Source organism: Tauraco erythrolophus, chromosome 1, assembly GCF_009769465.1.
Source record: "Tauraco erythrolophus isolate bTauEry1 chromosome 1, bTauEry1.pri, whole genome shotgun sequence".
In the NCBI taxonomy this organism is placed as follows: Eukaryota; Metazoa; Chordata; class Aves; order Musophagiformes; family Musophagidae; genus Tauraco; species Tauraco erythrolophus.
Window position 1 is genome coordinate 63,699,943 of NC_141465.1, and position 25,815 is coordinate 63,725,757.

Genomic DNA, 25,815 nt, shown 5'->3' on the forward strand with positions numbered 1-25,815 from the left:
CACTATAGCAAAAGCCTAGCTGTTGTGCCTCTTCACAGTATCTGCTTGAGTTATACTGGCATACATGAATCCCTAATCCCTGGATTTTTCCTATAACTAAAAAAATTACCAAGAAAGTCTTAAATGATTTTTATCATAGGCACTTCTGTAATATATTCCCATACTTGGGAAAATTGACATCCTATTTAATTTCAGAGCCCTGTACATTGATGGAAACATTCAAACTTGTTACTGAATTTGCTGTATGCTTCTACATTGTTTATTTTAGGAGGGAAGGTGAGCCATGCTATACTACATTGTGTTTAGGGGGGAATGTTGGGGGCAGAGCAGGCTGCAGTGTGGCCTCTCTAAGGAGAGGCCAGGACTGCCCCCCACCAGACACTGCCAGTGCCCACTGGCTCCAACAGCCCACCCCAGGGAATAGCCAGGCCATGGTGGCACCTTTGTGATAACACTGGAGCACTCTGTACCCCATGAAGAGGATCCACCTTGGAACAGGGGAACAAGGTGAGGAAGAAGCAGCAGAGACCAAGTTCTATGGACTGGCCTTGTCCATCTCCCTGCACCACTTACAGGGGAGGGATACAAGAGTCAGGAGTCCTAGGAAGAAGAGTAGTTTTAGTTTTGTCATTGTTTCTCACTGTCCTACTCTATTTTTAAATGGCAATGAATATATTTTAATGTTCATTGAACATGTTTTGCCTGTGATGGTAATTGTTTCTTATCTTGACCCATGAGTTTTTCCATCTTATTTTCTTCCCCTTTCCTATTGAGGAGAGGGAGTGAGAACAGCTGGGTGGGCATCTAGCAGCCAGCCAAGGTTAACCCATCACATCAAGGTATTGGTTACATGGCAAAAACTCCCCCAACATGCTGAAAAGATCTCCCCCTTAGCAACCCAGCATGAAGTTACGCTTGTTTTGTGCTGCGTGTCTCAGATCCATTTACATAAGTGTAGCAAAGAAAACAAACTCCTCAACTTTCTCAGACATTGCTTTTTAAAAGATCTGTATAATTTATTATGGAATTTGAGCTTTTAGCCATTAAGTTACAACAACAATGCATAACTTGACATTCTTACAGTTGTACATACACAATGGAAAAGACACAGCCCAGTGCTTAATCCAAACAATGCAACCAAGTTAGTACAAGGTTACCATAAAAGACAGTCGATTTTGAATAGTTATTGACAGACAAGCAAGTTCAAATGGTTCTCTGCAGTTATCTTTATAGTAGAAGTAACCGGCTTCAAAGTTTTGGACTTAAGCTTCAGACTAACAAAACAATGGAAACTCAAATTATTTTGCTCTTCTGAATTAAGGAGGATATGCTAATTTATAAATGCAGTATCATTACCATGTTTCAGATGGTGAAAAGTAGCTTCAGGTCCAATGGAAGTACAGTGGACATTTTCCAGGCAATGCATTCTTCACACAAACACATGCAATTATAGAGACATTCTACTTGTAAAACTTTCTCAAATCAAGTTTTGCAATACAGCAGGATAGCTGAGGAGAGAGATCAGGACCCATACTGAACAAAACTGAAAGCCTTCAGCTTGATTTGTGCATGTTTAATCTACAATTCCAATTTCCAAATCTTCACAGATCACCTAGGAGAGAAGAGAACACATCTAATAAAGATCAGTCTCAAAGACAGAAGACGTTACAATTTTTACAACCATTCTGGTTAAAAAACAAAACAAACTCACAAAAAATAAACAAAAAACCATGCTGCTGCCATCTTCCAATTCAGGAACTGTAATTCACTGTGGCCCTCAAAAGGCATCTCTTTAGTTTACCCAAAGGGGAGAGTTCTTTCCTCCACCACCACAACTCCTCATCCCCTTAGCCCAGCTGTAACACTCAGTCAATCATACAACAAGGATATTTGGTTTCCTAGCTTGTCAAAATACAGCTTTGATAGATTTAATTTCCTGCCACTTAAGCTGAATTAGTTTATCACTTACTCTTAATCTGAATGTGAGACAGAGCAAAGTAAATGCAGCAGAAAAGGAAACCAGAAAGGACCACTCTCCCTCCCCTTGTAAAAGCAAGCTATTACATTGGCCCAGGCCCTTGTGCAAAAGTCTCACCCAGCCTGGTTGGTGGCTGAAGGGAGACAGAGAGAGAACAGCCTCTTGTCAAACTGCCAGCACAATTTGATTCACCCAGCAGCCGAGACCAAGAACTCCACTCCCTCCTGGTTAACCCAATGAGATACTGCCAGCTGACTCCTCTACTACATTTCAGTACATTCTTCTTGATCTCAGTATCTTTATCCAGCACAGAAACACTGCATTCAGTGCCAAGTGCTGAAAATCAAACCAATGAAAGCTGCACATGCAACAAAGCCAAAAAACAACAAAACCCAACAAAACCAATCAAACCAACGAAAGCTGCACATGCAACAAAGCCAAAAAACAACAAAACCAATCAAACCAACGAAAGCTGCACATGCAACAAAGCAAAAAAAACCAAAAAAAAAAACCCAACAAAACCAAAACGAACACACAATGCCCTACAAAACCAACACAAAAAAAATCCCAAACAAAGCCCCTAAACACCCACCTAACCATCACCACAATATCATCATTGCTGGCTTGATTCAGGGTGCTAAAGGCTCTGTTGAGCAAGAACTCCCAGTTTTATCCAACACTTGGGATGCTGATGTGTAACAAAATCGTATCTTTATTACACATAGTGGCAACAACTGAAAAAATATTCCACAAATTTAGAATGCCATTCTTAACCTACTGGTGTATACTTCAAAGTACGGCTGGTATTGCTAACAGTAGCTGCATGTCTAGACACAAGAAGTCTACTTTTATGGGGCACCTAATAATCAGCCCAACCTCTTGTGTTGTGTCTGTTGCCATGACAGCATAAAACCAACACCTTTCACTTCTGATCGAGCTCATCAAAACCTGCAAGTGTAGATGCTGCCTCTGCCTCAGACATCCTCTGAACCACAGGACACAGGAAAGTGGGGTAACCATCGCTACACACTTGCTGGGCTCCACTGCACAACTACTCCTGGCTAGTCCTTGAGAAAGCTTAGGAGGCCAGGCAGAAAACCAGGACCCATCACTCCTGAATCAGGAAGTGATTTAAAAAAAAACACACACCACACAAACACATCTTTGCATGTTTGACAAAGTTGTTGCAATGGTGTTTCTCTGTGCCAGTTACACCCTGGCACAGGACTGGAATTTCCAAAGTGTAACAGCCCAGCTCTGGCAGGAATATACCAGTGCCCAATTTATTAAGTCAGCATGGATTAAAAGCATTCTCACTGTAGTTAAATCATCCTACAGTTGGCATATCTCCAGCATCCAGCGCTAATTAACTGGCAACAGGTTACCAGACTACATTCACATTCCGGTGTGGGGAGGGGGGGGAGGTTAAGGGGCAGGGGAAAAGTGTTACTGCTATCTAATCAAACTTCCCTAGTACATGCAAAGATTCTCCTCCAAGCATTGTTTAGAGCCAAAGAAGAATCTAGTCTAGGGGTAGTTAGTAAAAGAAAATCCAAATTTTCTAGTTAAATTGGTACTGCAGCTAATTAAACTCACTATTAACATGCATTTAGATCTGACATGTCTATGATTCACTTTTGCTTGCCATCACGTCTGAAAGCTGAAGCTAGTTTAAACAGTTATTTATCATCAAATTCCTGTTCCAGTTTGGCATATGTAGAATATTAGTACACTAAAATTTCTGAACAAAGAGGTGCCTCTAGTTTTTGCTTTAAACACCAATCTGTTTTGACATGCTCATAGCTCCTTTAAAAAAAAAAAAAAACCCAAACACTTGAACTTTACAAATCTTCTCCCCTACAGCAACACCAGAACTAAATGAAGCCATACCAACAAACATGATACTAACAAAACTTATTCTACAACAGTGACATCCCCTAGTCCCGCTAGGGATTTTTCCCCCAAGTGATCTATTCAACATCACCACTGGGGGGCTGTCCACTTCATGTGGGCACCACGCTTTAGCTCTGCATTATCACACCGCAGGAATGCCTCTAGAGAACAACCCTCTGCCTGATAACAGCAGAATCTGACAAAGGGATAGAGGTCTCCGAGACAAGCTCCTACATGTTTTATGAAAAATGTGCAGCTAGGAAGAGAAAGATCAGGGTGGGGAGCAGAAGGAACACACAACACATCAGCTCCCACATTAGGCAGGACACAGGCTAGCTAAATAGAAGAGGCAGATTAAAGACTCTCCAAATGGTAGGGAAGGAAGTCACAAGGAACCTATCCTGCCAAAACATTCATAGGGGGGAAAAAGACTCAAATTGGTTCTGACCTTCATATTAACTTTTGATAGTTTTGATAGCGCTAGAAACTAGAAATACCAGCTTGATCCAATACACAATATATCCAGTTCAGCAGTCTGGGAACCTGTATTTACCTACAGCTGTTTACGCCAGCTTACTCTAGAAGTAATCGATTTGAGTTATAACAGTAGGTAATAAGGTTCACATTTCTAATCCTCTTTGGCTCCTGTCTGAAGCTCCATATCTCTTTCCTTTCCTGTACTTTTTAACCTTCCACTCTCTTTTTGCTAATGCATGTCAGCTTTTTGACTGAGGTCAGACTAATGATTCGCTTCGGAAGACTTTTGTCATAGTGCTTCCAAGGAGAGCAAACTGCTTGCTGGAGGCACTGCAATTCGGCCTTTTATTGTCATCATTCCTCAGCTCAGCAGCACAGCTGCCCTTACCAGACCTGACTATACTGAAGATGAACTATGTGCAAACCAACCCAACTCAAACAACTATAGCTACTCTTGTGAAAGGCTGAAACAAAACAGGTATAGTGCCAGCATCAGAAAACATGCTCCAGGACTCTTCATACTCAGATATTTTTCTAAGTCAGTAGTATCACTTACACTTCAGATTTTATAAGCACACTTTTCAGTTTGCAGGTTCTTTAGCTTTTCTTCCAGCTTTCTGCTAGACCTCAGCTTTGATTCTTTGATTTGAAAAGCATTCGGTTTTGTAGGTATTACACAGAAGCTGAAGTACTTACCACATTTCTCCCCTCCAGCATGAATATTGCGCTGCAGGTATCAGCAAGACACAATCCACAGACTGACAAGACTTCTCTTGATAACGTCTTTTGGTTCCTCCTTGAGCTAGAGTTTAAACCCTCTCAACGTTTACTACATCAATGTTCAGTTTTGTGTTAAGGAAGAGGGAGAAGACTTAGCTTTTAATATTGAAGAGATAGTTAAAAGGCAGTTCTGGAAACGTTGATAAGCTTCTTTTTGGAGACAAACGTCCCTATACATTGTTTGGTTTAGTTGTGGGTTGTTTTCTTTTTTATTTGTGCAGTTTTGGAGATGGTTGGTCAGTCACATTCCATTCTCATGTGCTTCTTGTAAGATAAAGGCATCACGAAAACTTGCACCTGCTGGTGACATCAGAACTACAACCTGACAATTTCCCAGTAAACTGAAAAGTTACACTCCTACAGGAAAGAGGCAGATTTATTTATATATGCTCATAAGCATTAGTAGGAATTTTTTGAAGGAAATTCAGGGTGAAACATCTGCTCTGCAAAGTAGAAGTTCAGATTATATTTCCCCAGCTGAAACCTCTGTCATTTCTGGAACATTCATTCTAAAATTAAAAAAAAGTTATTGCTTCTATTGAAGCTTAATATAAGTTAGAAAAAGAATTGCATATTTTCTTAAAAACATTCCAAATACACATTTTAAAACCAAAATGCACTCTAAAACAAATGTCTAGTAAAAGACACTGTTTCAAGCAACCTGTAGTAACAGCTTTACAAAAGAAAATTGAGGAATGTAGCATATTATTTATAACATGACAATGCTAAAATCCTAAACAATTCACTTAAGTAGTGTTTTAAATATACATATTTCTTTACAAAACAGTTTAGCAATTCCTTATACCACTTACAGTATATAAATATTTGAATAAGAGGTCATAATGGGAGATGCCAGGGTTTATATTTACTCTCAGATGCTTCAGGTTTCTTAAGTGTTTTACTATAAGGCACAACACTGCTAATCTAAAAGAAAGGAATAAAAGCTAATGGCAAACCCAGTCAAAACTCCTAATGTGGAATGTCCAAGAGAAGAATTCCAGCATCTCTATGCAAAGGAAAAGAAAAAAACCAAACCAAACAAAACCAAACTTTGTAGATCCTAAAAAACAGTTTCAATTTGTACATAACGAAGTGGGACAGGATGGGAACAGGAGTAAGACGGAATTAAGTAAATTCTTATAAATAGACTAATAAATACATTTTAGCCATAATTAGCCCTTTACCTCTGTTCTACTGAGTTTAAGATTGAAAGAGGTAACCAATGTGCATATTACCTAAATAAGTCTACATGCTCAGCACGTGAAGACCACCTAGCACAACCTATTACTGCCAAATTCAGTATAAAAAGCTAGCAAGATGGAGAAAGTCTCCTTTTCTCTCAGCATCCACTCCTAAAAGAACACATTACAAGATTAAATTAGTATTTGTTGCATGTAAGGAAAGTTGCAACTAGCAATTTTTTCATCACAAAAAAAGATATGCAACATATCTGTGAAGTTCTTTGATCTTTCAAGGTGGATTATGTCTTTTCTATGATTGTCCATCTCCAATTACAACAGATCAGGACTTTCAGAACATTTTAAAAGTTGTGGTCTTGTAAGTGTTCTCCATGTGTACATACTAAATGTAAATAGTGCATCCAAAATATTTCTGTTAGACATTCTACATTGTTTTCACTGCCTAGTCTTCATCTTTGTTACAGCCCTCTGGAACACAATGACATTGTAACGATGCTTACAGAAAAAGGGTTATTGCATCTTTTTTTAGGATGAGACATCCAGAGGAGATTTTATAAAATCCTCCTGCGTACAAAATTCTTAGTTATTAGCCCTTTTGGAACACCAGCTAGAAAAGTTTGAAAGGTAAAATAATTTACATAGTTATTTTTTCCGTTAACTAGACAAAAGTCCATACTAATTAAATAAAAAATAATAGTTCTTCAACAGTCTATTCAAGATATCTTCCATGAAGCAGTTCAGTGGGAATTTCCATTAGATAGATGTTCTCCATGTCGGTTATTACTGACATCCACATCTAGAAGTCAGGAATTAAAAGAAAAATTGTTTGTTGATTTACCATTTTAATAGGTTTTATCTGTTACAGTAATCCAAACTTTGGCAACAAATCTCTTATCCATATATAACTAAAGTTCTCAAGATTCTCTGGGTAAGTAATCCTCTTAAGACACTGGTTACATCTTTTTTCTCCCCCTCTCAAGACCAGTTTTCTCAACAGAATTCTCTCAAAATCTACCTGCTCGTATTTTTTGAACATCAGTAGTAAGTGACACCACTCAGTCTGACCCGCACTGCAACACTAACACTACTAACATCAGTTACAGAATGGCATTAAAGATTGTCAAGTGACAAACCAAATTACTTACCAAGTAATGCTGTGGTTTCACCTGCGTCCTCTTTTAAACTGGTACACTGCAACACAGATTCATTAGTGGACGAAGCTGACAATTCGCTTACTTCATTTCTGTCATCATCTTGTAAAGCAATACTCAGACTTCCGACTGAAACACTGCCACTTATTGATTCAGGTATTGGAACTTCAAGTACATCTTCAGGGTCCCCCTTCAAAATTAAATATATTTAACTGACACTTTTGTCTACCATTAGGCATCAACATTCTTCCATGTTACCGCTTTGTAACCTCACCTTACTGGAAAAAAGACCATTTCTTTGGCCTATTATCTATGTGCTCATGAGTACAGTGTTGAGCAGTGTCTACTTTCAATGTTACTGTCTGACTGCAAAGACACAAAGCCAAGCAAAAGAAAAGTCACTTTTTCAAAGCCACTCCAAATCCAAGAGCAGCAAGGGCAGGAGCCATCCAACCCAGCCTTTCGCATGGAGTATTTCAATGCCGTAGCAACAGTATTGCTGCAGTCTGGTTAGGAGCAGGCTCAGCAGATACAAAGTCTTCGCAGAGCAAACCTATTGATCCTTTATGAGTTCGTGGAAGCCACTGTTTTTCATGGTAAGAGTTGGGCAAGTGCAGCCTTTTTTTTTTTACTGGAGTGAGCAAACATTTGACAGTGGAACAAACTTCCATCCTCTTCTACCTCCAGCCTAACTTTAAGTCTGTTCCAAAAATGCAAATATGCCGGCTTGTCACTTTGCAGGAAAAAAACATCTGCAGCACAGGCAAAGGAATTTATTTCACCTATTGTACGGCATGAGCTGTTTCTAATTAACTTTCAGAATGGATCAGAAGTCCTACATACACAATTCTGTTCCTAAAATTAAACAGACTACCTTCACTAAGCCCTTGCCATTGATATACTGACATTATTTATACATAAGCAAGTACACTGCAGTACAAGTAGATGTACTGTGGGCTTCACAATGAGTATTTTTCTGCTCCTCAAACAGTTAGCAAAGGGACATCTTAAGACTGAAGAAATTCTAGGCTGATTCTTTCTTTAGCACCAAAGCAGCATATTTTAAAAAGTACTGAATTTTAATAAGCTATAGAACTGCTACAATTGAACACAAGTTAAGACACATGTGATACTAATCACTACGTGTGTGGGCAGGAGGCATTAATGATTTTGGTTTCCAAAACTTAGGCAGTTAAATAACCACTGAAACAACAAGAGTCAACAATGCTCTACTAAATCAGTCAGACATGCTGAACTGCAGTTCTTTTTCTCGTAAGAAACAGCATAATGCAGAATTAGACCACTGAAGTCCGCTCTTTACAAAAGAAAAGACAGGTAACAGGACTTGGTGCCTTCTTTCTACTTTGAGCCTTTAAAAAATTTTGAAGCATCTGAAGTATTTGTTTTCCATAAAACTGAGTTGAGCCTTCAGCCTCTTTGCAGATGGTTTAGTAGATTTCTGTAATAAGGCTGCACGTTCTTATGCGCAGTTATGTCACTCAGTGAGCACACTGCTGAAAGAAGCTGCCTTGCTCTTCGCACTTTTTTCCCCTCACATGAGTAAAAAAATTCACACAATCACTCTACAAACTAGATTGAGCAACCTGGGTCAGGCTGAAAACTAAGCTAGAAAAAAAAAACAAAACTAGAAAAAAAACAAACACTGAATGATTTTTCACATTACTAGCTTCAGTGGGACTTCCAACAATTGATGCATAAGTAGGACACATCTCCTCGTTCCATTTGAAAAAAGAACTGGACTTCTGTATTTAATATAACCCCATTCAACTTGCTTTCCAATATTAATTTTGCCTAACAAGCAGAGGAGGTAATAACTCCTGATCAGGCTTGGTATCAGTATCCTCTGCAACAGCATGAATTCAGGAATAAAAGTGTTTTGAAGGTTCTAGTATTTCAGTTTTCAGCCTGCATACAAAAGGATATATCCTTCTGCATGTAATACAAGCTACATCAACTCCAAGAATTGAAAGTGAGCAAAAAATAAGCCACTAACGTAACAATATTAAAGTAATAACAGCTATTTCACATGACAAAGATTGCAACTCTTGGGTAAAGTCTGACTTAATACACAGAAGCACTACAATCTGGTATATATATATTACATAGCAAGAGTATTGTCACCTTTGACAAAACAAAAAATTAATTCGTAAAAGCCTTCCACAGATCTGCTAAGTCTCTGCAACAAAATAAGAGAAAAGCTAGTCAAAACACAGACCTAGTCTATGAAAGGAAGGTCCCTGAAAACAAGGAAAGCCCCTATTTTCTGAAGATCTCTAAAGCAGCAGAAGAGAAAAGAGGTACATTCATGCCTACAGCATTTTAGTGGAACTCAAGACTTTATCAACAGTGACTGAGTAACCTACCGCATGTGTCTTCATCTCTCTTTTCTGGTGCTGTCAGAAAGAAATGAGAGCACATCATTTTCTCTACTTAACCAATTTCTGGTGAATGTCTTTAGGAAGGTTCTAAGTACTGGCTCATTTACAGGGATAAAACACTGGGCATATGTGGAAGTACACTAACACTCAAGACAGAAAAACTGTGATTTATTCCTCTGAATCACAGTTTTCAACAAGATCAAACATATCCTCTAGATCTATTGAATTAAGTTATATTTTTGCAGCTTGGGCAAATTGCCTCACCTCTGCTTCAACTTCCTAACTATCATCAGCTGGAGACAGAAAAAAAATTGGTTATCGCAGAGGATTCATAAGCTGCTCGATACACTGTTTGAGCTCTTACCCATAAAATTCCCTTATTTTTCTGGTTCTCACTCAATTACTCTTGCATCTTTTCCCAGCTTCTTCAGTCTCGTCAAGAACCAACTGTTCTCATCCTGAACAGTTACATGAAGTCTTGCCTCCTGCACTGTACTTCTACCTTGAAGATCAAAGTAAGTGTGCAACATACCCAGTATCCTAAAGCTTTGATAACATCTAGTTTACACATTGGACAAGTTCGGTGGTCCAAAAGCCAAGGGTCAATGCATGTTCTATGGAAGATGTGCCTAAAGAAAAGAAATGTCCTTTAGAACTTAATCATGAAAGCCACATAGCATTCCTTCAAACGATGTGCAAGTTGCTGCATTAAAAAAAATAAACCCATTCCTTTATAGCCTTGACAATTAGGTATTGCTTAATTTACTAGGACAGACAGTTCTGGAAGCATCTTCATGCTAGCTTTCTGAAATACGAGACGTTACTAACCACAAGGACACTGCAGAGTTACTGGTTCAACAGTGTACAGTACTAACTTCAGAAAACTCAACTTCACGCTTCTCCCAGTTGCTCCTTTTTTCTGCATAGGTATGAAGCGCTACATGGTCTCCCAGTGCCCTTCAACATGTAACAAGCAATACAAACGGCACAGCTTCAGCTCTGCCAGCAGAGTTTTAGAAGAGTTTCCAGAATGCTTATCACATGTTTCTTTGGGAAAACATGCTAAAGAGGAAAGAATAATGATGGCAACTTACTTGCATGGCAGAATGCGGACAGTGTCTTTCAGTTTATAGTTCTCAATGCACACAGCACAGTTTTCCACATCAACATCTAAACCCTAAATACAACAACACATTTAAATGCATTACATCCATATTTCATTACAGAACAAGCTTTGTGTAATAGCTGGCTTCACAGAATGTAAAATGTATAAAACGGTTTAGCTAATACAAATACCTCCCTCACTTAAATTCAAGACTCCATCAAGAAGTGATTTGATCAAGTGATACCAAATACTGAAAGCAGTCAAGCCTGGATTTTCTAATTTAAATAGCTATACTTGGGACTTCAAGTAATTTGTTAAGTCTCAAACATTGGCTTTGCTCATGTGAGCATAGTAAAATTTCAGTTTAAAATAACTATAAACATGAAGAAATTTTAAAAGAGGTCAGCACTGACTGATGAAAGCACACAATCTAGTTCTTAACTGATGGTCCCAAAGACTTCCAAGTGCTCAAGGTAGGAAGAGATTCTTGGGCTTGAATACTGCAAAACTCTTCTTCCTCACTTTTTTTTTTTTTCTTTTTTCTACCATATCCTAGCAGATATCCTTTAGTAGATAGGAGAACTGAAGTTTGCAATTTGGGATGGTTTTTACAACTTCTCACACCAGAGCGACAGTCAAAACGCAGTACTTCCCCACATCAATTTGTTTCTTTCTGAGGGTTAAATATCTTTCCTAACAGGTCTTACTGTCTTCTTGAAGCCATGCTTATAGTTGCAGTGCAAATATGATTAATATCTCCAGATGTAAGAGAAATAATTCAATGTTAATTGGGTTGTATAAAACGTAAGTATTAGAATAACGCACAGTGGGCCAACTTTCTGCCTTTCACCCTCCCCAAAATAAGTATTTTGTGTTTACTGCTTACCAAAGCACTTCAATTTCAATATCATAAACACTCAAATGAATTAGTACTGCAAGCAAACTTTCAAGTTCAAGGCAAATTTTTCCCTCCTTTACATGGTATCAATTTACATAATTGATGTCCTAAATTCCCAAGTAAATAAAATTAACTTTTGCTTATGTGAAAAAAGTCTTAAGACATGTACTTATTCTAAAACAAATATTTTTTATTCTGTGTACAAGAGGTAAAATCCAAGCACACCACATGTAGCACATACTCATTTGAGTGTCCATTTTACGATAATCCCATAAGCTTCTCAGGAAAGATCTACGTGATAGCAAATACACTTTTAAAATATTAACCTATTTTTAGTTAAATATCTCAACCCTAATTAAAGACTGTACTGTGTCACAATAAAAGAAATACACTCTTTCAAATGGCTGAAAGGAAATACTTAAAAAAATCTCCATTTACATCAAATTAAAAGACATGATTTACCAAATCAAAAAACTCTTTATTTTAATAGAAAGATTAAACCTTATCTCGTTCTACTTTGCTTAACTAACATGGCATTCATACTTACAACCAGCATACTGTATAACAACATAAAATTCTCCCATTTTATTTTAGTCAAGGGTGTATCGATGGGAAGGAAGTATCTGGTACACTGCAAAAATTTCATACTACAAATCCTTTTTAGAGGTTTACAGAACATCAACTTAAAAGCAGTTAACATCTTCCTTGTGGTTCTCACCATAGGTTTCATCATGACCCATTTACATCCATTTCTTCCTATACTGATGTTACGATTTGATACTGCTTTACACAAGTTTTGGTTCAATTCCATCTTTCCTGATCTCTGATCTCACCATTGTATGAACAGAAGTATGAATATCTCTCTGTTCACAGCTTGAAACAGATTACTTTTTGATGGGATTTAGAATATAATTAAAAGTAACAAATACTCGTAAAATGCTACTTCAACACGCTAAATGTGTAAGAGAAAAAAGGCAAGTTCAAAGACAGTTTTTTAATTTGAAAACTGATTTATTAAATGAAGGACATACTCTCCGCAGCATATGCCCTGAGCTGAACAGCTTCTGTTGAACCACAACTTTTAAAGTTCTGACATGTAAAAGTCTGTTCTCGCCTCAATTTTATTCATGGATTAAAAAAACTAATCTTGTTTTTAATCTCTGAGCAAATCAGTCCTTAAGTAAAAACTAATCAAATAAGACAAGAGTTGGGGAAAACAAAAGCCTGTGTAGTAGCAGAAGTCTAGTGAGAAGCTAATTTAGCACCTAGGATCAGAGCTGCCTGAAATTGCAACTTAAATAATACTTTCTTTCAAAACCTTGACTTTTTCTACTTCAATTATTCAAATTGAGCTATGAGTTTAGGACATATGCTGTCAAAGCTAACTTTCTGAAAGCTGTTTTAATTTTTAGAATAGCTTTAATACATAGAAATGTACTTCTAAAAAATGTATGCTTCTAGTCTACAGCTCCTTAATGTATTGTATGTCAAAAGACAAAACAAGTGTTTCATCTTTCAAAGCATTTTAGATTTCTAAGGCCTTCTGATCAATAAAAAGATGGATGTTCTTTTAAGAAAACAAAACATTACATCATCTGTAAGATCTGTGCAATCAATAGGACCTAGGAAGTATTTTGCAATCCACTTGTTGATGTTTTCAAGTGCTGAAAACACATTTGTTTTTCCTCATCTTTATATTATCAGCCCTGTAGTCTCCCACAACTTTCTGTTGTTTATTTGTAACAAAAGAGCCTTACATTTCATAAGTAGTTCAAATTTGACTCCTCAGTTTTAAATTCTGCAAAGGCCCTAAAATGAACCTAAAATTGTAAGTCACACTGCAATTACATTGTGAGAATTTTAGTTTAAATTCTATTATGACATTACCACAGTTATTAAATCACACAACAACAGAGCCACTGAATTACCTTTTCTCCACGTTTCACAGTATGCAGCTGAAGCTGGCTGATTGCTTTCTTGGTTTCTTTCCTATGTCCCTTGAATAAAGATTTTTAAGTATTAGTACACAAGTTAGTTTTAAGAGCTACAGTTCAAAGCTTTTAAGTACTTTCCATGTGGATAACCAAGTCCTCTGAATGCATTTAAAGATTCAGTTCTAATTTGTTTACAAAATACTTCCAGCCAGCAAACATTGAAGAACTGCAAGTTTTGCGTTCTCAGGGCACAGCAGCAAACGTTATCTAGAAGCGTGCTGCTCTTACAATGAGTTCAACCAGTGCAGAACTATGCGGACCAAGCTGACATATGTAGCCTTGTATCCTGACTGCCTGCACAGGAAAACTGAAACTAACGCTGGCTTCAGAGGCAATCAGAGCCAAAACAGCAGCCATATAACCAGACCTTCTAGTTAGGCAAGTCCACGAGCAAGCACAGGGTAGGTTTTGTGCAAGCTTGAGAGAAGGTGGAATCCTGCCGAGCAACCCACAGCTGGCCACCAGGTCAAAAGGCTGCTTGTAGCTATTAATGCTTCCCCTCAGTTACACAGCGTCTCACACGTTAGACAAAGCTTTGCACTGAAAGGACACGTCATGCAAAGGAGATGCAAGAAAGGCTGAACAGACATGAGACACCACATCGGACTTCTGTGCAGTAACAGTCCTAATTATTCCTGCTTCCCCTCTAAGCAAAGAAAGCAGTACTGTATTCCGAGACAAAGTGCCAGCTACTGCCAGAAAGTGAGACACTGAACACTCTCAATTAAAAGATGTTGATCTGTCTAGCAGCAGCCCTCACTGATGAAACACCATAAAGGAATAAAAAAAAGTAATGGCAGCTTTTCTCAATAATTATAATGACACATATCATTTTACAAACTTATAGTATTGAAATTTGGGACTTTTTTTTTAATTGATTTAAAAAGAGTTAGTCTGAAAGTTCTCTCAAGAATGGACAGACAACCAGTAGCAGCAGTCTATTCCATCTTCTGTATCAGCTCAGGGTTTTCTGCACAGTCCTGTTTCATCTTCAGTAGTAAGGAGGTCTGCCAAAGATTTACTGCTAATTGACATTAGAATAAATCTTAAGATATCCGTCTTCACCTTCACTTAGCAGCTACACAGTAACTTTCTTTAAAACACGGCATACTTAACTCCCAAGTTTTAATTATGTTGGAGTCAATAAGCCAAGCAAAACAACATTCAAGTTAGAAAAGCAGCTTTTTGTTACCAAAATTTTTTTAAGACTTCTAATGACATATCTTGACCAAGATATTCACAACATTTTCAAACTTGCATAGTTTTATATATTCTTGTTTTCAATGGCTGCTTTAAAAGAAGGAGAACTGAAGAAAGTGGCATAACCTCCTAATGCTACACAATTTCATTTAAGTAGCATTCAGATGACAAGCCCAATGGCAAAATATATTAAGAGTTTGTGGTACATATTTCTAGAAAACATCATATTCAACCTAAAAAAACACTCTTAAAACTCCTTACAATGCATTTGAACTTCCCTTAGCATGAACCATTCTAAAACCAACAGAACAGGAAGAAGCAACTTTCTTCACCAAACAACTGTTACAACACAAGAACACACCCCTTTTTCTATAAATACTTCTCAAAAACTTTGTTTTCATGAAAAGTATTCTCAGAATTTAAATTCTAAGACTCAAAGCTTACTAAAAAAAACTCTGGGAAACTAACATTTCAAGTAGACTGCAAATTTAACCAATAACAGAAGTTTCATCTTCAGTTACTGAAAAGAGAATTTTTCTTCCTAGAAGAGTCCATAAGTCCTACTCAAAGCTCAGACTTCTCAAGGGAAAAAAAAAAAATCCCCTTCCCTCCTCCCCCAAAGCTAGAAACTACATGTTCAAACAGAAAGCAGGCTAAGTCCATGTGATAAGCAGTCATTTGAAACATTTTTTTTTTGTTCTGAACTGAGGATAAAAAGAAAAAAAAAAGAGAACTGCTTGCAAAGAAAAACAAGTGCAACTTTCTTTTTCACTGTTAGTAGAGGACTGTGGTAGAGCTGCTGATGAACATGGAAGGAACCTAACCTATCTGCAAGAGTTGAAAAGCACAGGGAAGTGCCATCCTACGATACTGTGAAAACTCTACTGGACTAGGTCCTCAACAACTCCATGCAAGTTGTTCTCTTGAGTGTAGGGGTTTGAACCAGATAGCCTCCAGATGTCCTTTCCAACCTAAATTATTCTATAATGAAGTACTTCCCTCAGGGGAAAAAAGTAAAGCTGACTTTTTTAACCTATCAAAGAACAGGTATTTGGAAGAGGCAAATTAAGGAGCAGAGTTTTTCCTTCCTGATCTTTCCAGTATTCCCACCACTCTCAGCACTTCAGACAGTCCAGAAGAGCTGAATCTCACCACACATGCTCCTTCTAGTCTGCTGCCATTTGGTACTCTGCAGTGGACTAGTAGGGTTACAGGTATCAAGAGCAGTTTTCATAAAGCTTTAGAACCAAAATTTTAGACCTAATGACTTTTGGGTCTTAAGAAAAAAAATTACCATAGTCTCTCTCCATTAGAAAAAAAAAAATGTGGTTAGGGAAATTAGTACTTCCAGAACAAAAATTACTGAAGAACGAAAATAATTTTAGTGTCAAAATGAAGCCAGTTGAGTTAGGTGACAAATCACACAAGAAGTTGCCTTTACTCAGTTGTTGACAAGTGGCTAAATATACTTCCCACAACTTCATACGAGTATCAAATAATTACAACTAGCTGAACTTGTGATGCCAATCAGCACACTGCTGATTAGCCTCACTAACCATTACTGAGTAGCACTCAGAGATAGTGCAGCAGCAAGAAGGCGCAGATCTTCAAGAATGCTTCAATAAACAAGCAAAGTCAGGCAACCGATTTGACGTGAGAAGACGGTAAATACTGTAAACCATCATCACCTCCAATTACCTGGTTTCCAAACTGTGATCCTGTATACAGGAAACGTTGTATATAGTAAAATATGAGCCAAGCGAGCGATATAATCATCATGGTGATGAAGGCAATAGCTACAAACACAACGGACTGACCACTAATATATTCCTGCACATGTCGTGTGCCAACACCAATAGTCATTCTTACTGGAATCCCTCTTCGTACTGGCTCCAGTATCTCTATTCCTTTGGGATAGCCAACCATTATCACTACTGTATTTCCTGTTCCTGTTAGAAGGGAAAAAAGAAAAAAAAAAGTCAGTTATCACAGTAAAAATTTAGGCACTCTGGCTTGATAGTAATTTGGGCCTCTTCAGTTAAGATCAGCAGGCAAAGTTGTAGGAAAATATCTGAGTTTTTTTCAGGCGTAGTAAATGATATAAAGTTTACTAGCAGACTTGATATAAAGGGTTCTTTACTAGTAAACTTTATTTACTTTATTAAACTCTCAAATACAAGGTAAACTTCAATAGATGCATCTTTACTGTTCAAGGCCCTATACCCATTCCACACAGGGAGGTGGGATGTGGATGCCAGACAAAAAAAAACAGGCAAGTTATACACATCTGATCTTGAAGTTGCTGAAGTTCTAACATGCACCTCAGGTCTTTTCTTTGTTAGTGTGGGAATTTTAGCTGCAGCTGGAGACAGTATGTGAATACCATGAGGAGAGACATCCAATTAAGTTTGAATCTGAATTCATAGCACAATTACACTTGGATAAGTGAACAAAAAGAGAAAAAAAAAATCAGATATTTAATATTAAATTACATTAAACATTGATATACTTAAAGATTCTTCAATACTAAATATTGAAAACGTAACGAGACTTCACAAGGACTTGTCAAGAAATACTTCGAGATTCTTTTGGGAACCAAAGGATTTTTCTATCATACTAGAACTCAAAAGCACTCAATCCATATGAAAAAGCATCTAATTCAAAAAAACAATTCTTTAAGCACCACACTGCCACCAAAACAGGTAAGATACTGTCAAGACTGACTAGCAGAAACCAAAAATCCTGTGACAAGAGTTTTACTTCGCTTTGTCTAGAAGCATCTCTAGGATTGTCTCAGAAACATCTAACCTCAGTATTACAAAATAAATTACAAACAAATGTACTTGTTAAAAACGTCACCTTTTCACTGGTCTATGCTATATTTATTTGAATAATTCTTACTTTGCACATACCAACACTGCTATACACCCTTAATAGGTCATGGCCTTGTAGCTTACTTTGCACTTCTATCTCTGAGAAAAAGTGAAACTAAGCTTGATTCAGAGACAAAGTAGAGGAAGGAGGGGTTTTCCTAGCCAGAAAGCTAAAGCTGTAATGTCACAGCTACCTTATTAGATTCACAAGTTTACCTACCTGTAACAAGACTTCCCACTGAAAACTTAAAGCCCTTTTCCCTCCCAGCTGCATTAGATTCACTACTGAGAAGCTATGTCAAAAGAAATAGTTGCCTAATTTATAACATTACATCAAGTGGGGATTTTCAAAACTCAAAGCAGCATTCCAGACTTTCCCACCTCTCTGCCTACTACAAGAAAGAGTTATTTGCTGGAAATACTTAAAACAAACTCCTTTAGTTGAAACAGTTCTGGCTGTGACATCTCATCAAGCTGGTAGCTCTGCTACCATGCCAAAGGGAATTTTCACTTCTGTACATAGCACTTCCTCCCTCCGTAAGGTGCAGAGGGTCTGCTGCGGATCAAACACTAAAGGTTCCAGTTATTAGTTGAGTAACACTCCTAATCTCAATGCCAGTTACTCTTTCTCAGCCTCACCTTACACAACCATCCCACTTCTGGCCACGCACCGTAAGAACCATCATACCCATCTGCCAGACTCGGACCCAGGAGAAGATCAGATTTTCCGAACAGGGTTATGGTTCTGGAAGTTTTGAGGATGGCACGAAGAGACAAAGAAAAAAGGTGCTATGGGGGAAAGGCCCAACTCATGCCTCCTGTCAGGCACCCCAGTGGGCTCGCCAGCAGTGCCCACCCAGCACCCATCACGCGCTGTCGTGCCCGGTGGGTGCATTAGGAGACACAAAGCAGCAAAGCTGAAGACAAACATGACAAATCCACAACCAACTAGGCTCTGCTAGTTAGTTCTACTCACCAACAACGTGCTGATCCACATGATACCCCAAGTCTGAGCATAGTAAGAGTTGGTGAATTAATATTATTCTCCTCTCTGAACCAGCATGAAAGTATTACCTGAGGGACTCAAGAGAATCTCATAGAGAAGAGCGTGAAACACTTCTTCCTTGCGGGCCCTGCGCAACTCCACAGGGAGTTAACAGGAAAAGAATGTATGAAGGCAGAAATTTATCTCACATTGCTGAGAGCTGTTATCCACATACCTAAATCAGGAGATTAGGCTCTATGTCCTTAATCAACTGTAAGAGTTACAAATAACAAGAGGTGTGCCTAAGGATGGCTAGTGAATGGTACAGGAATGTCGGAAAGATTTATGTGGTTTCATTCAGGCTTCGGCAAGAAAAGAAAGTTTCAAGATTGGAGACAGTCTGGATTTTTCAATCAATAAAAGTTTCCTCCTCAATCCTAAAATCTTGAGTCAGTTCAATCCTGCTATCTAGTTCTCTGCACGATTTCTAACCAAGAAGTATTTAAAAACCCCATGACAACCAGTAATGCCTTTCTCTGTTTTGTCTCTGGCACGTCTAACTATCAACCAGTTACTTCCCTGAAATGGAAGTTAGGATACTTTTGTGCAACGGCTGCTAGACACTGACATCTTCTAGTTTTAGAACTAACACAAGTATGCCATGTATTTTTAAATAAATGTCTATTAAAAGCATTTTAACAGTTTTAAAGACTTGGTGATGAACCTGTCATTAAAAACACATGCAACTAAACACAATGGCCTTGAAGGTCATGAGTCAGAAGGAGAGGAATTAAAAAAAATGTGATTCACTATTACAAAAAGAACAAGAGCAGTCTCAGAGAAACAGTTGCCCTAAGCAGCCTGTAAGACTAAGGGCTTTAACTCATTCCTTACTAATTTTAGACTTCTGTTCTGAAGCACATTATTCAAAGACTGAAATGCTCTTGAGTCATTCCATCAGCTTCAACTGCAACACAACATGGAGACCTCAAATCACATTTACAAAAGAACTCCAAGTGTCACATACACATATCTACTGAGAGCATATTTTGTTGGCTTTACCTTTCTATAACTTTCTAATTTTGCAATAAATAACTACATTTTTACTCTGCTAGAATAAACTTGCTTTCTTTTCTAGGTTTGATTAATGCTTCCGTGGAATCAGGTAGATTTGAAATCTAGTATGTGCTTTTTTTTAACATTATCCAAATAAAGCAGTGAGAGCTGGCAGATCCTTAGGTTACGTGGAAAGGAAGGCAAACTTGGAACTCTGAAAGTGAAGGTACGTTTCCTGCCAGTGTACCAAGATCAGTTTTATTGCTAATATTGCCAGTCTTCTCCTTGCAAATATTGCCTTCTTTCCTTGCAAAAGGAAACCAGCACTCTCTTGACAAGGAAAAACTAGTACAAATACAGATCTTGATTCCAGGCATCTCAAACTTATCACATTTGTTCCTGTTCATGCCTACATAACAAAGATAATTTTCTATCACCTGGAAACCAACAGCAGACATATTTTAGTTTTTGCCTCATGAGAAACACCAGAAAGCTCCCCGAGTTTGAGCATCTTGGTAAAAATGTTTGAGGTCAGCCCTTAGATCTATTTAAGCACAGGCACCCTACTAATATTGTCGCAATTAACACTGAATGTTCTCTCTAGCTCCTGGTCCAAACGAATGTCTCTGATCTTTACCAAACACATAACAGTATTGTAACAACCTGATGACAAGCTTTGTCTCAGTCATCTACCCCAACCTCATCTCACCAAATCCCTGGTATGTATTGTGTTTTCACCTGCCTCAAAAAGGAGGATGCGTAACCAGAAGAGTCAAGTAGTCCAGCAATCAACACTGCTACACATTCTTCTTTCCACATGGGTTTCCAACACATATGCACTCATGTATAAAACAGGTACAAGCATTCTGAACTTCTCCTGCTTCTTCAGAATGACATAGCAGCTCAACATCATCCAGTCACTGAGTTAAGCAAGCTGCTGATTTCAGTTCTGTCCTTTCGGTAGTACGGTACCAGAAGATTTCGGTAGAAGGCATCAGTAATACAGAAGTTATGTACCACTCAAGAATCTTGAGTGGTGCTGAAAGCAATGTAGCAAGGAGTTATACTACATGCCAAAATAACCCTAACTCTGCCATTCTGGAGCTGGAAAAAGCTTATAGAATTGTTAATACAAAGTTTTTTGCATCTGTTTTGTTCAATATACTTGCATAAAAAAAAGCATTACAATGAAGGAGAGAACTGGTTGGGTGTATTTTGGCGAAGCTGCACCAAATCATGCATTTTCTTTAGAAAGACCATTTTCTTTATAGAATCATAGAATGGTTAGGGTTGGAAGGGACCTCAAAGATCATCTAGTTCCAACCCCCCTGCCATGGGCAGGGAAATCCTGCCAATTATGTATCCAAAGTCATACACTCAAGTTAAGTCCCAAGCTTCATTTAAATCCACAAGTCATGAACCAAAGCTCCACTTCAGACCTATTTCAAGCTATTGTAGCCAGTGCTTCTTCCTCCCTTCCCCCTGTGTATCAAGCACAATCATATTTTATCCCATAGTCATCAAGGTGTCAAACTTATGTTGTGATCAGGATCACCAAATCCTAGCTTGAGGGGATTCAGAGTCGGCTGGATGACCAGCATGAAGTATAAAGGAAAACATAGAACCAGAAGACCCTTTTTTCTTTCCACTGCAATATACCTCTGCCTCTCCCTAATTTCTCCATCAGCGCTGAGCCTCTAACTCTCCTTAGTCTGCTCTCCACACCTTTGACTCCAGACTCCTCTCCAACTCATTGCCAGCTAATATTTACATACAATATTCATTTTGGTTTTGGAAAGGAATTTGAAGCCTCTGTATTATATTAGGTTCACTACGACCATAAAAAAATGAACAGTTAAGACTGCGTGCAAGGCCTATATTGCTGTAAAACTGAAGTTTGAGTATAAACTATTCAGATTCTATAACTGAAGTACAACTCCTTGAGTCATTCAGGTAAAATGAGTATCTTCCACTGAAAAAAAACCTCCTCAGCCACATGTGAAGTTGTTTCACTACTACTTCCCTTGAGGAGGGAAGTCAACCAGCATTATGGACAATGTAATTCAGGCAGAGAGCAAAGGCCTGAAAAACACGAGACAACAGTTAAGGTCATATTTGAAGAACCTTTTTTGGGAAGGAGAGGCAGGATTGCAAGGCTACATATATTCGAACTTTTGACTCTCCCATTCCAAAACTTTAATCAAAATCCCTACTCACTGCACTCATGAAGCTCACAATGTACCCATGAAAAATGACTAAACTGCGGAGTATTTTGACTATTTGTCCTTTCTCAAATGTTTTGACACCAGCTAGAGCAAATCACTACTTTGCCTAATCAAGAATCTCTCTTTTTACTCAAGCTGGAATATTTCTAACACCACTAAAAAAACAATAGCACCTACATATCACACACACACCAGAAAGTCCAAAGACCAGGTTTTTCAGAAAAAGAATGAAAAAATTAAACTTTGAGATGAGAAAAGTTACCCATTTATCACTCTCACATAATTCAGGCTGCACCTCTATCAGCTATAACCACTGTTCAATCTCACACATTTTCAGTGCCATTAATTGTGAATCCATTAAGTGGACGTTCCTTGTGCATACAACTCCACTCCTTAGTTACAGCACTGTGCGTTTTGCAGAGTATTTATTCTCAGCCCTCCTCCCAGAAGCAGGTGGGTTTTTTTCCTCATGTCTCAGTTCACAGATCTCTTCACAGGAACGGAGAACTTGGATCCTGTAAAACACAGCTTTATCTTCCACATTCTTCCTTGTCTGTCTTCCACAGACCTTTTTCGCCCCTTCACAAAAATCCAAGATTTAAAATACTAATTCTTCCCTATATTCCCAAAGTCCACCGAAAAATGTAAACATTTACATGTTTGAAAGTTTCGACCATGAAACAAAGATTTGTGACTCCAGCAGACCTAGTGATTATATTGTGATGCACTATTATATTACTGTCCTTTCCGAACCATCCTGAGGTCCAATCGGCATTTGCAAAGTCAGTATAAGTAAGTACAAATGTATTCTTGTATATATACTGTACTAAAAATCACATTTATCATATAGGTAGAGCTTTTATCAGCAACATTCTGTCAGTTTAAGAAGAAAAAAGCAACCAGCAGTCAGGGAGCACTTCTCTTTACACCACTGATAGGTACAACTATACTAGTAAGTTCAAAGCTGAGCATAAGCCCAAGAAGGTCTTTTGTAGCACAGAGACCATAACAGAAAAGAGAAAAAAATCATAAAAAATTGATAAAATAAGCAACACAAGAAAAAAAGAAATAGATTCCACAAAAAAAAAATATTTATGGGGCAAATCATATTTATGGAGAAGAACATGGGAAAATTCCCCACAGGCAGGAAAAAAAATTTGCACTGCTTGGCCAATATAAAGTGACAGCAAGAAAAAGGCACTGACAGCTGGTAAAGATGAAAGAATTACCAAGAGTACCTCAGTTGCCATCTAGAATCAAAATCAAAGGTACATCTCACCTAGCATCCCACCTCCACTTTCGCAGTGGATTAAGAACACAAGAGACGGGCCAGGCTGATCTACTCAAACAAGCGGCAGGCTAAGAGGAACAGTAATCACACTTCCAACCCCCAAGCTGGTGCCGCTTGGCATTCCAAGAAGAGAGACTTGTTTTCCACTTGATATCACACGTGCTATGAAGCAACAGCTCCCTAATAGCGATTTTCAGCTTACTATATTAAAGAAAAGGAAGTTTGTTTTCTGTAGAAACGCATTACGGTTCTACGTCAACCAAGTCCCTGGTCTTCCCCTTCCTCACGACCAAGAATGACAGCCTGGACATGAACAAACTCATTGTAGCAGGACCATGTGAAACACACACTTAGAGATTTTTAACTTAGTTGTCTTTGTACCCTCCTCTGAAGACCTTGCAGTTCCTCATAAGTCTACAAATGCAAACAGATTTTTATAGCAGAGTTTTGAGGTTTTTTTCCCCCCTTTGATTTAAATACTTGACCTTGTCACGTTTGTAAAAATCCAGCAAGACTTTAGTGTCATAGCCCGAGCAAAGACTGCAGTGGCCGAACATCTGGCTTCTTATCTCTGCAAGAATCACAGGTCCCTTCTGTAGGCTACAGATCCTCAGCATGCTCAGACAAGCCAAGTCAACATCCTTCTCCAGGCTTCAGTTTTCCTACTGCATTCGCAAGCATTTAAGAATTACCTGATGCTTATACCTCTCTCCCGTCCCCTACAGACCTGCGCAGGAGAGGACGATGAAGCTATTCCAGTAAAGCCTGTAAAGAAGCTATCTTCAAATAGCTAAGGCTATGCCTCCAAAGGCACCAGAAGGCATCTTCGGGATGGACGGCGTGTTTCCGCACAGCCTAGGGAAAGCAGCCTACCTGTCCCCGTTGCAGCCGTTCTGCCAGGGGCCACGCAGCAGAACGGCGGCTCTAAACAGAACCGCGTCCCGGTAAAGGCTCCGGCCGCAGCCTGTGACACCGCTACCCGCTCCGATGGCTTCGCCCCATCTTCTCCCTGACACCCCGGCTGTAACTTGGAAGCCAGAAGACGGTCCCGGAGTTTCCCCAGCACAGTATAAAGGACACGGAAACAAAAACGCGGCTCTTCGCACCGTTTTTTACGGGGATTTCTGTCTCCCCGGCCCCCACCATCCCCATCCCTCACCGCGCCACCGGGGCCAACCGGCGCTAGACAAAGCCGCCCCAGATCCCTCCGCAAGCGCCGGGAGCGCCCAGCCCCGTCCCCGCTCACCCAGGTGGGACATGGAGACGGTGCTGTTGCCGAAGCGGGCCTCGTTGTAGATGACCACGGCGGCCGCCCGCTTCCGCGCCGCGTTGGTGACCTTCTCCTTGAAGGTGCAGCCGCCGCGGGCCACCAGGGCGATCCAGGGCGGCGGGTCGCCTTCGGGGGGCCCGCGGCCACCGGGCGGCAGCGGCACGTCGTAGTCGGTGTCGGCGGCGCAGCCTTCCATGTGCCGGGGCGAGGCGCCGCGGGGGATGCCCACCAGGCCCTGGGCGCTCTCCTTGGGCGAGCTGTCCCCGTAGCGGCCGCTCTCCGTGTTGCCCCGGACCGTGCGGTTGCTGAGCGGCTCCACGTAGGCCGTGCTGACCCACGCCGTGTACCACTCCAGGGCCCGCGCACCCTCACCCACCGGCGCCCCCAGCGCCACCAGCGCCGCCGCCACCAGCGCCAGCCGGGCGCGCCGCACCATGGCCCGGCCGCCGCCGCCGCGACGCGGCCCGCCGCCAACAGGGGGGAGCGGGAGGAGGCCGCTCCCGCCGCCGACCGCGCCTCGCCTCGCTCTGCCCCGCGGCCGCCCGGCGCCGCGCAGGTAACCCCCCAGCGCCCGCTGCCCGCCCCGGGCGGAGCCCGCCCGCCGCCGCGGCTAATGGCGAGGCGGAGGCCGGGCCGCCCCGCCCCGCCCGGCCGGTGGCGCACGCGCGGCCCCGCCGCCGCGGAGCAGTTCCCCGCCCCCCCGGGGAACGCTGGGAGGGGAGGGGAAGGGAAGGGAAGGGAAGGGAAGGGCGGGAGCCGGGGCGGGGCGGGGCGGGGCGAGGCGAGGCGAGCGGCCGCCGGGGGTTGCCCTGGTGAAGCGCCTCCTGGGCCGAGAGTGCGTGCTGCAGCTCTCCGAGGGTGAAGTGCGTCCTCCCGAGGGGAAGGCGGCTGGAGCGCTGGAAGCAAGGGCGGGCGTGGAGAAGGGGAGGTCAGAAGCCCCCCGGGAATAGGGTGGTGGACAGCGCAGGGGAAAGGGAGCGAAGTCACTGAAAGGTCACGTACAAAGGGCGCCTGTGCTGTTCTGCTGCGGGGAGCTCGTTT

General features: G+C 40.3%; 1 protein-coding gene and 1 non-coding gene across 4 annotated transcripts; both read right to left on the minus strand.

The window, feature by feature from the left end:
- Positions 1 to 1,013: 1,013 nt before the first annotated feature.
- RNF149 (ring finger protein 149) lies at positions 1,014 to 25,225 on the minus strand. Of its 3 annotated transcripts, XR_015222504.1 has the most exons (9): positions 24,751 to 25,210; positions 16,773 to 17,023; positions 13,809 to 13,877; positions 10,972 to 11,054; positions 10,410 to 10,506; positions 9,863 to 9,892; positions 7,473 to 7,668; positions 5,045 to 7,123; positions 1,014 to 1,612 (listed from the first exon to the last, which is right to left on the minus strand). XR_015222504.1 is itself a non-coding variant. In XM_086619541.1 (8 exons), the coding sequence occupies exons 1-8, from the start codon at positions 25,208 to 25,210 to the stop codon at positions 7,065 to 7,067; spliced, it is 1,245 nt and encodes a 414-aa protein (XP_086475667.1). In that variant the 3' UTR covers positions 4,982 to 7,064. The 3 variants fall into 3 exon arrangements, 2 of the variants coding, with proteins under 2 accessions (XP_086475667.1, XP_086475680.1); XM_086619541.1 differs by lacking the exon at positions 1,014 to 1,612 and having other exon boundaries at positions 4,982 to 7,123; XM_086619554.1 differs by lacking the exons at positions 1,014 to 1,612; positions 9,863 to 9,892 and having other exon boundaries at positions 4,982 to 7,123; positions 24,751 to 25,225.
- Positions 4,599 to 4,714, minus strand: LOC147529413 (small nucleolar RNA SNORD89). Its single transcript, XR_015222692.1, has one exon. It is a non-coding gene; the product is annotated as a small nucleolar RNA SNORD89 (small nucleolar RNA).
- Positions 25,226 to 25,815: the final 590 nt, after the last annotated feature.